The sequence below is a fragment of the Populus nigra genome, chromosome 9 (genome assembly GCF_951802175.1).
Source record: "Populus nigra chromosome 9, ddPopNigr1.1, whole genome shotgun sequence".
Taxonomy (NCBI): domain Eukaryota; kingdom Viridiplantae; phylum Streptophyta; class Magnoliopsida; order Malpighiales; family Salicaceae; genus Populus; species Populus nigra.
The window spans coordinates 4185317-4198170 of record NC_084860.1 but is presented as its reverse complement, the minus strand read 5'-3'; the positions used below and the strand labels follow the sequence as shown (position 1 = coordinate 4198170).

Here is a 12854-nt window from a genome sequence, read left to right as displayed (position 1 = left end):
ATTTTGATGGACTAAATCGATGTCAATAACATGTTTTTTTCTTTATTGCTAGAATTCGGTGACTCTTTTCTCTCCACTCTCTTAATTAACTATTAGAAAAAAATAATAAAAATAAATTTTTATATTAAAATAAAATTGGAATAATTTTGATGGATCGAAATTGTATTTTTAGTTTCTTTCAATATATATTGACCCACGGAGTCCCTAAATGGTGGATGCTATTTCAAAAGAGTTTCTTTATCTTCAACAAACCGAATGGCATGTCTTGGGCTCCTAGGCTTGTCAGTACTGCAATAAATTTGGGGTATCAAAATTGGTAGGCTTCCTCGGAGGTTGTGCCATCCCAAGGTTCCTGATTATTTTGGTGAACCCGTGCGTGTTTCTTATAACCATACGACGCCTTCGGCAGAAACTCATCCACGGCAATGATGCTATGGCTCAATATTCGAGTTTCACCTTAAACATATGGTACATTATTATCGAGAGAGAAAAAAAAGGCTTTCCAAAAAAACGAATTATAGGTCTTCTTTTATTGAAAAAGACAGCAAAAATCTCGAGAACTTGGCTTCAAATACGTGTTACAATGCAGAGTCGATCGCTCGTTAAAATTGAACTGTAGATGTCCTCCTCCAAATGGGCTCCTTAAGGGAGAGGACATGAGACTTTTACTGTTCAAACTTGGTGGGCGCAACGTGAACTTCTGTTTTTTTTGCGTCCTTTTCCTATCCCGAGGCCAATCCCTGCCTCTCTTCTTCTCCCTGCTATAATGTGGGCGTTTTGATAAAAGCCTGGACTCGCAATATACTGAGACAAGGACTTGTAATCTTTTGAGAACACACTTCACTTTTTCTTATTCCAATTCAGTGGAGGAGAAAGCTTGCTTCAAGGGTGGGTGTCAGTCGATGCTGAAGTGTAAAAAGTAAAAACTAAGACCCCATTAAGCCTGTCATTTAACGAACAGTTTTGACAAAAAATTGTCGGTCATTGGACCCTGAGACAGTCAGAATTCATAATTGCACATAAGTGTACAGGAACATGAAGCTATCCTATCCGTTAAAAAGAAAAACATTTATCAATCATTTTTGTGGTGACTTAATAATAACAACTTAAAATAAAAAGGTTTGTTTTTTCTATAATTTCATATTCGAGTCTTGTAATTAGTTATATGATGGTCATTAGAAACTTACATGATTATTAATTTTAGAGCCCACAAGATTAGTCGAGATACACGCAAGCTGACCCGAACACCTACGTTAAACTAAAAAAAAAAACATTTATTATTATTATTATTATTATTATTATTATTATTAGTTGCAATTTAACTTGTTAGGCTTATGTTGACACTTTAAATATTATTTGTTTGGGTATTATAAATTTTATAGCTATTAAGAATTTATCTAATTGTGAATTTTAAAATTTTAAAAAATTAATTAAAATAAGTATAAATTGGTCTAAACACTTACAGTTACTGAAAATAAAAAATAAAAAGCAGTTTTTTCTATAATTGGTGACACAACCGACTCCAAATAATGATGAAAATGATTTCTTTATAAGCCAGAGGATTAAGTTAGTAAAGCACCACTGGTCTAAGGACCGATTCGAGAAAAAAAAACACAAGAGTAAGATAACTATGAGGAATAATCTTACTCCCTCGCAAAGCTCCATTTTCTTTCTGCCAAAAACTCAAGCTTGAGTCGTCTCATCTAGCAGCGGAGTCCTTCTGTAAAGAGGTCTTGCCTTTTGTAAAGAGGTCTCTTCCAGAATAATGCTGTCGTGTTAGCTCCTCTGGTACATTTTCCTTTCTTAGCTGTAACTGTCAGAAGTTGAAATTTCCAGTCTAGGGTATCGTGTAAGAAATGCATATAAATGACTCCAGGTCATGATAAAAATCAAGTCAAAATTATCATGTTACTTTTTTTTTTCTTTGAGAAAAAATTATTGAGGTGGTTGTGTAAATTGAAGTGGTATGCTTATGATTATAAATAACAGTTATTGTTTAAAATATTTTTTAAAATGTATTAAAATATTTTTTTAAAAATTATTTTTAATATCAAAATGATGTAAAAATATAAATAATAATAATAATTTAAAGTTAAAATAATTAATTTAACAAACAAAACACTTTCCAATTACAAAAATAAATGAAACCTAAATAATAAAAAGATTTGTGCTTTACTATTTAATAGAAATCTGTAATTTTAAGAATAAAATTGCTAATATTACTTAAAAAAACTTTAGTCTTATTTGAAAACTATAACATAGTTGGATTTTTTTTAATTAGACTTGTTATTAAAAGTGTCATGACACTATGCTGTAGGTTCACCTTTAAATAGATGGTTGAAAATTAGCAATATAAATCCAACTCATGAATATATATATATATATATCCACAAAACAATTATTTCAATCTGTATATCCAACCTATTCGGTCCAAAAAAATCAAATGAGTCGAGTTTATAATTTGTCAAATATAAAAAGTTTAATTGAATACAATTATGGGTCCAAAATCAACATAATTATATTTATGAACACCCCTATTATGAATCTTAATAACCTCATTTGTAAGGTAATAAGTCGAATAACTCAAAATAAAATCAAATGAAAAAACCTTTATAAGGCATAATTTATGTTTTTTGAGGAGACTAAAGTTCTAAAACACTTTTATGAAACTCCATTCTCAAAGAAAAACTCATCGATACCAAGATTGGTTTTTTAATGAATGAAATGTGGCAAATCCAAATCTTTCTCTTTGTTTTTTTTTATGATTTTTTCTCTCATGTCCCATAATGTAGGGACTAAAACATCATGAAATGAATATATATATATATATATATATATATATATATATATATAAATATAAATAAATAGTGTTTCAAATAAAACTTATTAATAAGGGATTTTTTCATATGTAAAGACTCGAACTTGATCTATAAATAGCACTGGTCTTTTAACTAAGAATTTTATGTAGATACTCATTAGATAAATAAAAATGAATATCTATCAAGGCTATTTCATTTATTTATTTATTTATTTATCATTTGTCATCTTTATATTCATCTTCTCTCCTTACTCAACAATACCTTTTGCAACCTTTTTTTGCATTAGAATAGTGAGTATTTTTCATTGCTATAACTCAAAACTTGTTAGTATGATTAAATTTATCAACCTTAAATTTTGCAATTATCTTATTTTAATTAATCTTAAATCGAGCTCCTTGACTAGATTGTTTTCGAAACCCCATGCAATATAAGCAATAACCCAAAATAAAAAGGACATGAAAAAATTGTTGTGGTTTGCTAAAGCCTATTTAGCAAAATTTAAACCATAAGAATAAGAATTAGAGATCTCACTTATTAATTAAGGCATGCACAAATACATAACTATCTAAAACATGGTTATAACCCAAAAAAACTCATACAAGAAATATAACAATAATTTTATTTTTTTCACATCCTATACAAAAATAACACATCTACTAGACTACATAAATAATGTCATGACTTAACATTGAAGGATATAACTCAACTAGTCAGATCTTGAGTTTGCTCTTCAGAGATCACCAGTTCGAGTGCCACAAACGTCAGAATTACCAAAGGCTTACCTAATCGTTAATTACAGGGTCTCAGAGGATTAATTAAAGTACGAGTAAAATGATTTGAACACTCACGATTACATAAAAAAAAAAGGTCATGACTTTCTGAATTTTAGCATCTACCTTTATGTGTATGAGTGTTAATTTAAGACATATGCTACTTTAAAATTGTATCATTCTTACACATTTGATTGACATAAAGACAAATATTATCAATTAAATGATCCATATCTTATAGTTTGCTCATGCACGAGAATATGCACAAAATCATTTGAGACAAATATTATCAATTAAATGATCCATATCTTATAGTTTGCTCATGCACGAGAATATGCACAAAATCATTTGAGACTCCATTTACCTGTTGATTTGGAAATGAAAGTGCTCCAAACTCATTGTTTCACGCTTGAATTTGAGTCCTTCCATAAAGATAGAAATACATAACCCTTTGGCTATTTGTGAGAGCATATACAAAAATCTACACTTTGCCTAGTGACTTGTAGTTTATTGTTCAAAACTTCTTCTTCTTCTTCTTCTTCTTCGTTCAAAATTACAAAGAGAGTGTTTTTTAAATTATTTATTTCAATTGACGATCGACGAATAATAGATTCGAAAGTAATTTTTAGGATTAAAAAAATTGCAAAAGTAAAAAAAATATCTTAAATGTTTTGAAAACCCATCCTATTGGTGGAGAATCATTTTCTGAAAGTAGTTAGATGGAGCCCCGAATCGTTTTCCTAAAGCAGTTGAGCCCCCCAAACCCATGTAGTCTCCATCATTGGCCGTAAATCATAATCTTGCCTTGCCCACAAGGGGATTTATTATTATTATTATTATTATTAATGTGAGTGTTTGGGTTAAATTACATTCATCTTGACTGATTCTGCAGGTCCTGAAGTTAACGATCATATAAACATCAAGTGGTTATCACATTAGTAACTATGAGCTCGAACCGAGACTATAGGAAGAGCAAACCCCTTGGTCTCAAGATTTTATCTTTAGATCACCTATTAGATGGTTAATGAAATTGACCAGTAAAACTGGTAATGTAATTTATTATTCTAAAAGTTAATATAAAACAATAATTTATAAATTTTAATATGAAATTGATATTTAAAATGCTTAACACCTTAAGCTAAAAAAGAAAAATGATTGGTTTAATTGGACATCTACAAGATGAAAACAAGTTTGAACTTGGTGATGTGTTTTTTCCAACACAAGAAGACTAATGCAAGAAAAGTTTTATGAAAAATTATTTGTTTTTTTAATTATTTTTATTTTTATTTTGTTTTAAAAAATATTTTTCATTCTTTATTTTTTTTATTTTTTTGTTTAGGAAATCAATATAGCCCAGTAATTTTATTTTTCCTACCCTATAATGACTCTATAATTATTTATTAAAATTTTTTTTTCTCTTTAAGATAATAATACTGTTTAGTTTGAATTTTGTAACAAAACTTTTCAAGAATAGTTTTATGTGGAAACCCTTTTCTGGCTGATTTATGTATTGTTGGATTTATTGTATTGTTGGATTTATTGTATTGTTCCCATCGAATTAGAGTCTCCATCCAATTATACTCTGACACCTAGCATCAATCCGCAAGGTCTTTAACCATGAAACCTTCTTTTTCTATCCGACAAGTCCAAACATATTTTTTTATGAACAGGAAAAAGAATCTGAAATGTGGTGTAAACATTTCTTCACTTTTTGAAAATCAATCCCAGTGGCTGAGAATCGATTTCCTAAAGCAGTGAGATGGAGTTGATGTCGAATCGAACCAAGGAGCCCAAAACAGGCCCCCACCTCCTAAGGTAGTCTCCATCATCGGCCGAATCGATAGCCAATGATGGAGAATTCACCAGCAAATAGACTCCTGAGTTTACATTGATTCGACATGGATAATATGTATGATTGATCCCAGAGTGATTTGTGCAAGATAATGTCATGTTTGCGTCCCATTTTCAGTCTTTAATTTTGAATTTACTTCATTTATATCTATATATATGTTTCTTGAGGCTATTGCAAGGATATAGAATTCAATAAAATGTATATATATACATTGCATAGATCACAAATCTATAATCATGGGAAAAAATGGAGCCATAATTGTTATATTATAATGAAATACAATTTAAAAGTCGAAACTTATGCCGGTCGAAAACTCATGATGAAAATTTCAATATAATATATTTAGCATCAGTTCAATCTCATGCGAATTAACTTGAGATCAAAATTTCCATGCGTGTTAAATCAGGCCATAATCAAAGCATCTTATGTCCAAATCGAAGGGTGCAATGCCCCTCGGCAACAAGAATGGCTATGTTTACATGTGTCCTGCAAACCCCATTCTGGTGGGAATGTTTAGGAACATAGTTCGGATCTTGTTTTTTAAAATTTTAAGATATTTTTTATTTAAAATTAATTTTTTATGTTTTCAAACTGTTTTAATAAAAAAAATAATAAAAATATTATTTTAATATATTTTCAAGAAAAAAAATATTTTAAATTATATCTACTGTCATACTCCTAAATATACTCGATGTAATGTCTCATAGTAGTGGACAAGAACCCACAACTTCTGCCCCCCTTCAAACTATCATTATAGATGAGCACAACGAGTTGTGGGGTACCTTAATAATTTCGATTTGCATACTTTGGAAAGTCCATCCAAATAAATTGGTTGCAATTATTTTCTTACATGTAAACGTAATCGAGTGTTGAATATTGCCATTACAAGGAACAACACTGCCAGCCCACACACATTTTAACTCCATCCTCCACCTACCGGCCGAAAAAAAAAATCCAATTTGAGCATGTTTGTTTGATGAAGCTCCGACCATGGGCGGCGTTCTCACTATTCTGTGATTATCAAACATGAATGATCTTTCTAAACATCAACTGCTGGTTTTTGTTTTCGGAATTTCAGGTAAAATGAAATCTTATTTTCTACTATAACAATATGTTTGTCTATAATTTGAAAAATAAGATAAAATCTCTCCTTTTCTGCAGCTGTGATAAATATAATAGGATTCTGAGCTGTAGAAATAGCATTACTTGGTTCTTAACATATTTTCAGACAGATTCTCAAAGAATTGGCCCAATTATCAAATAGGTTCCTAAAGTAACTTCTAGGCTAATACATGGCATTCAGGCCATTTTTTTTCCGGCTACCCATGAGTGGCCTGAAGTGTTGGACCTTGAAGAAGGGTTGTTAACCTGATTATTTGGGAGTTAATTATCCAAACTTTTTTTTTATATAAATTTGACTAAAAATTACAAAAAAGAGTTTCTGCTAACAAACATGTTCTCGTCCCAATCTAATCCTTACCTAACATGGATATAGGATGAGCAAAAAAATAAAAAAAACCAAGAAAATAAAAAAAATAACTGAAAAAACTGAACTGTGAAAAAAACTGATTAAACCGATTAAAATTTTAAAAAAACTGACTGGTTTGGTTTGGTTTCGGTGTTATAAACCTGAAACCAAAAAAACTGAACTAAACCAAACACAAACTGAAAAAACACCAAGCCAAAATGAAAAAAAACCAAGCTAAAATTGAGCCAAACCAGAAAAACCAAGTCAAAAAAAAAAAAACCGAGTCAAACCAGAAAAAACCAAGCCAAAACTGAAAAACAAAGCTAAACTGGTTTGAACGGGTTTTTCTCCTAAAAAATCAAATCGAATCAAAACTGGTCGATTTAAACTAGTTTTGGTTTTTTTAAAAAAAAATTAATTTAATTATTTTTTTATAAAAATTAAACCAAACAAAAAAATAATTAGCTTGATTGACCTAAATGTTGGCTACTGGAAAGCATGTTAAAACGGAGGCCAGGATTGGGCTCTATGGCAAAGTAATAGAGGCTTAAGGTTACAGGCTGGAACTTCTTCCGAATAGCCGAAAGTTCTCTCATCCACCTTTCTCACTGGTGGTTGAGCAACTTGATTCGCGCCGGCATCGGAAAGCATCAGGCCCATAAATTGAGAAAGTATAAAACTCTCTCCTATTTTTCGTGGGTAGGCCTGAAGGCCACATATAACATCGAGGGTTCTTTACAGAATCCACTCTACCATGCCCCGTGGTTTATTTACAGAATCCACTCTGAAAATAGTCTTGGCAGAGCACATTTTATTGTGTTTTAAAAATTTATTGAAAAGAATTTAAAATTTTTTATTCTTTTTATTTTAAATTAATATTTTTTATTTTCAGATTATTTTAATATATTTCTAAACAAAAATTATTTTAAAAAACAATCGTAATTTTTATTACAGTTAGACAGTATCATATTTTAGTCGAAATCATTTTAGTGTTGGCCAAGAAGAGCACTTATTTCCCAATATAGTTTATTTGGAGGCAAGACGGCGAGAGCATGAGAAGTGTATTCATCTTCTGTTCTAGATAAGAAAATGTGTTGGCCAAGAAGAGCACTTATTTCCAATCATTTAATATTATCCTTTTTAACCATAATAGTTCTTGAATTCCTTTTACCATTGCTTTGTATTCATCTTCTGTTCTAGATAAGAAAACACCCTTTTGTTTTTTTGTTTTTTTTCAAGCTGCTAAATTACCTCCAATAAAAGAGAAGTGTCCCCTTGTTAAACATTGCCTCTCTCTTTTCGTACCCTAATCTAAATCACAATATTCAATAATAGCTGCATGGTTATGCTTAGAAAACACAAGACCTTTCCCATGTACGACCAACTTCAAATATTGTAAAATTCACTCGCTCAGACTATGCATAAACAACTTACCACACTACCAACATATGCAATATTTGATTGAGCATCTGATAAGTTAACCAACCAATATATTAATCTTTGAAATCTTTCTTTGTTAGCATGAAATTTACTAACATGGTTATGCCTCATCATTGACACCGTCTAAAAAAAAATAAGTAAAAAGTGAGTTCATCGTGTCATATGACATTTACTAATAAATCAACTATGCTACTTTTGAACTACACGTGATTTCTTTTTCTTTTTGTTTAGCAGTGATTATATAAATATCTGATTGAGGGATTGTTGCAGGTCAATACACATAATAATCCTAAGTGTATCGAGGCAATGATTCGAACTTGATTATGCACCTCAATTAGACATGCATTCTATCTGGTGAACTTTTTATCTATCCCCATGATTTGATAATTTTAGATATCATAATTTAACAAATTCCTGTTTCCATTTGAAAATTTGATGTCTTCGAAGACAATTTTATGGAATCCCTTTGAAGGCAGCAGTGAGGGATTGAAGCAGCTCCAAAGAGAAGGGGCCAAAAAGAAATGATCTTTTCGTTTCAAATCGAAAGCCAAACGAGATACGGAAAATTCAGAATGTTTGAAAGATTAATGCTTTGTTCCCCTTAAAAAACAGATAATATATAGTTACTTTCAATTTATTGGAGGCATCCTTAATTAATTTATAGGGACTTGGAAACGAAGTGTTTCAGGTGAAAATTAATGATTAAGATTCTTTAAAGTGATTAATAATTTCTTGTTCGATCGAAGATCACAAAATAGAAGGGACAATTCTCCCTTGTTTGTATGATTTCCTAACTCTGTCGGGGTAGCAAGCAAGAGAGCTACAACAAAATTTATGTTTTTACCAGACAACCGTGGCTGCAGTGCAATGGACATTAGGAAGCATCTCTTTCAAATCAACCGTCAGCATCGATGCCTTCGGCCTCAGCAATCGGCCGGAATGTCCCATCGACAAGGGAGGCATAGACGTTGCCCTTTCACATGTCGTCGCAAGCCATTTTGCCTGCATGTACCTTTGCTTTCTCCATGGCCCTAAGTGCATTTTCTTTTCTTTCATGCACTTCTTTGCAGCCAAGCACAAGGCCTTAATTACAGAGTTTAATCTTTCAACTTTCCCAACAAACACTTCTGGTAGTCTGTGGACAAGTTGATTGTATTCTTCGCTTGCTTTAGCCATCTCAAACTCTGCCCGAAAATTTAATTCGATTATAACTCTCACCTCTCCTCTTTTTGAAACTGTGTTGTCTATCACATCCATAAAAGTATGCTCTCCTGCGTTGTATAGGAAAAAAAATACATCAAGAGCTAGTTTTAAAAATATTGCATCTACGACTAGACACAACTCTCTTGAATATTTATCTTAATTTAATCACGTACTAACCTGCTGGGATATCAGGCGAGCTTCTCCATTTAGTCTTGCAAATGGCACTATTGTGACCGGCATTTCGCAGACGGCTAGAGACCTCTGCCATCAAGCAACTCCGACAGCCGGCAGCCATTGGTCTACCGCAACCACAATTTCCAGCCATTTGTCTTTCCTTCAATGCATCTTTAGTGACACTTCTAATGCTAGATTCCAAGGAGCTAGTCCTGCACAGGGTTGCCTGAACACCACAACACAGAAAAAGTATTAGATAGGGTTGTACACATTCAATCTCTGGGCCCATAAATATATTATTTCCACAAGAAACGCATATAATCAAATAATTGTATAAAGAATTGTGATACTTACATGTAGAAGCTGGTGTTGGTTCTCCCAGAAACTCCTGCTCTCTTCCACATTGCCATTATTCTCTTCCTCTTCCTCTTCCAAATCCATTATCTTATTTTCATGATACCCTTCACTACTCCCGCTTTCCGACCAGGACTCACCATCTTCAAGAAACCCGAAAACCATATCTGATAAACTCGGCGCCGGTTGATCAAGTAACTCAAACTGGTTGACGTTAGACATCAAATTGTGTTGACCAAACGGGATTCTAATCCTTGCACTACCCATCATCGTATTTGTTCAATTTCACTCTTGAACTTCTTGCTAAAAGAAAAGGGTAAAATGCGTGAACTGCAATGGAAGCATGGAAAGCCTGGTTTTATATACCAAGATTAGAACTGATGTGGGAACCATTAGGCCAACGTGGACCAACAAGCCGCCGGACACATGTGGGGTTGTTTTGATGATAAAATTGGCAGTTTATAATTGGGTGATGCAAATCAAGACCAGACAGCATGGATCCACGTCAGTTAGCTATCCATGTTTTTATAAGAGCGTGAATGGTATATATATATAAAACCTGACATGGATGGTTTAAGTAATTAAGAATGGATTATGATTGAGGAGGTCTTAAGTTGAGGCTTCCAAATTTTGTTTTCTTTTTCTTTTCATTATTTAAATCTAAAAAATTTTTAGCACTATTTATGTTAATGAATACTGGATAAAACTTGATTTTATTGAAATGAATATAAAATGGTTTTATTAAAATGAATATAAAATGGATATAAAATTTTTTTCTGTAAATAAATGGAAATGGAAATTAATTTTAAATTATTGAATTTAACTTTTCATCATCTATGTTGAATTATGGGCTAAATAGTTGTTTTCGCACCATGTATTAATTATATTAAGAAATAAAAAAAACTGTTTTTAATTGGAATCATCAATCTCATCCCAAAATCAATGGAAAAGTATTTATTTTCTCCATCACAAACTCAATAAATATGGAATTAGAATAGAGGAACCTATGTAAATATGCTTCTTCTTTTTTAAAAAAAAAAAGGAACAAAAAAGGCTCAAATTTAAAATCTTTTAAAAGCAGGCGAAAAATGAATTTTAATTGAAGTACGTAATTCTATCCTAAATCCTTGTCTAAGTCGCTGGTGTGGGGCCTCCATAATGAGTTGATAAGATCCGTTATGGTGAAACGTGGTGCCATCTGAGACGTTTGATGTAAAGTTTTTGGGACCATCTTGTTGGCTACCTACATCAAATAATTCCTTTTTTTTTTCTTTACATTAATTATTTCAAAATCGCTTTTATCGGATTTTTCGCAAAATTATTACAATCATTATCTAAATAAAATAAAGACACATAAACGCGGCGCCTTGCCAATGGTTTTTGCCAAAATCACCGCCATAAGGACAGATTGTGACGTATTTGTTTGTTTTTTAAATATTTTTTATTTAAAATATATTAAAATAATATTTTTAAATTTTATTTTTAATATAATTTTATCAAGCTGTTGAATCTGGGAATTAGATAACAAAAAGCCTAGCTGGACAGATTTTATCGCCCAGCCTAGCTTATCCTATCATATCCTAAAATGTGAGAATTTCATATTTTAAGTTTTTTCCTAAACAAGTTACAAGGCAGGGCGGAGACAGGGTGGCTGGCCCCTGCAAGGAAATTGCTTTTTCAGCCATTTCCTTAATAATTTATATATTTTTAGCTAAAATAATAAAACAATTGAAATCTTAATCCCTTTTAATCTTATTTTTTTCTCCGCCCCTGTTACAAGGGATGCCTTTAATGGTTTTGAATGCATTCTTCACCTTGTTTTCAATAATATTCAATATCTTTCTATAAAAACCTAACCTCTAAATTAAAAAGAAAAATATAAAAGAACAAGTTTTTTTTAAACTCAATAAAATTCTAGAATTTTTTTTTCAACCCATTTAAAACATTTATTTATAGGACTTGGAAACAAATATATTACTACTCATAATTTATTAATCTTTATAATTCATGAAAGAATTTGTGAATGTTTATAGTACATTAATATCTAAAATATTCATAAATATTCATAGTTCATGAATTAATTATAATACCATTTATTCTCATCGCATACTTAATAGATTAATTCATGTATTAAGATATTTTAGGGATTGAAAATAAATTATTAATCAAGCATGAATTTATAAATAGTAAAAAGTATTTTTAATTAATCAAACTCAAGTCCAAACTCACGAACTCAAAAACTCACAACCCAATTCACAAAATTATTTTAGATTTAAAATTTTTATATCCTTAAGCAATTTTTTATTCGCTTTTAATTAAAATTTTTAATAAATATATTAATATTCTATATTAAAATATATTTGTGTGCGTGTGTATATATAAATATATAAAAAGCAAATACCCACAATATATGATGCGTGTCATTGTAGTAAGATAAAATGCAACATTTTTTGTCAATAAATTACGAGTCAACTACGAATATTTAATTCACAAATGCTTTTGATGATGTTTTAGGTGCTCTATCTTGCCTACCCTATGATCATATATAATTGCTTCTCGTAAAAAATCTCCCCCACCTCCTCACTATTCTTCAATCCTCAGACGACATATACAGGCATATGTCATTGTATTAGATTTGCTTAAATTCCTGGTGTCCTCTGTCAATCCCCACCTTACCATGCACTAATCAACAGAAAATACCTTCAATCTCTAAGTATCAAAACCCGCATTAAATGGCCAACTTAATTAATGGCTTAGAAATCAAACTATAAGCT

General features: G+C 31.1%; 1 protein-coding gene across 1 annotated transcript; it reads right to left on the bottom strand.

The window, feature by feature from the left end:
* Positions 1-9031: 9031 nt before the first annotated feature.
* Positions 9032-10407, bottom strand: LOC133703931 (uncharacterized). Its single transcript, XM_062128680.1, has 3 exons — positions 10081-10407; positions 9730-9952; positions 9032-9620 (listed from the first exon to the last, which is right to left on the bottom strand). Exons 1-3 carry the CDS (start codon positions 10348-10350, stop codon positions 9190-9192), a joined length of 924 nt encoding a protein of 307 aa, XP_061984664.1. The 5' UTR covers positions 10351-10407; the 3' UTR covers positions 9032-9189.
* Between the last annotated feature and the right edge of the window lie 2447 nt (positions 10408-12854).

Bases quoted from the DNA above. Each gene is read 5' to 3' on its own strand.
- LOC133703931 (XM_062128680.1), bottom strand. From the start codon at position 10,350: ATGATGGGTAGTGCAAGGATTAGAATCCCGTTTGGTCAACACAATTTG. The intron at 9,953-10,080 runs GTAAGTATCACA...TGTGGTGTTCAG, and splicing joins ACCAACACCAGCTTCTACAT to GCAACCCTGTGCAGGACTAG. The intron at 9,621-9,729 runs GTTAGTACGTGA...TATACAACGCAG, and splicing joins CTCGCCTGATATCCCAGCAG to GAGAGCATACTTTTATGGAT.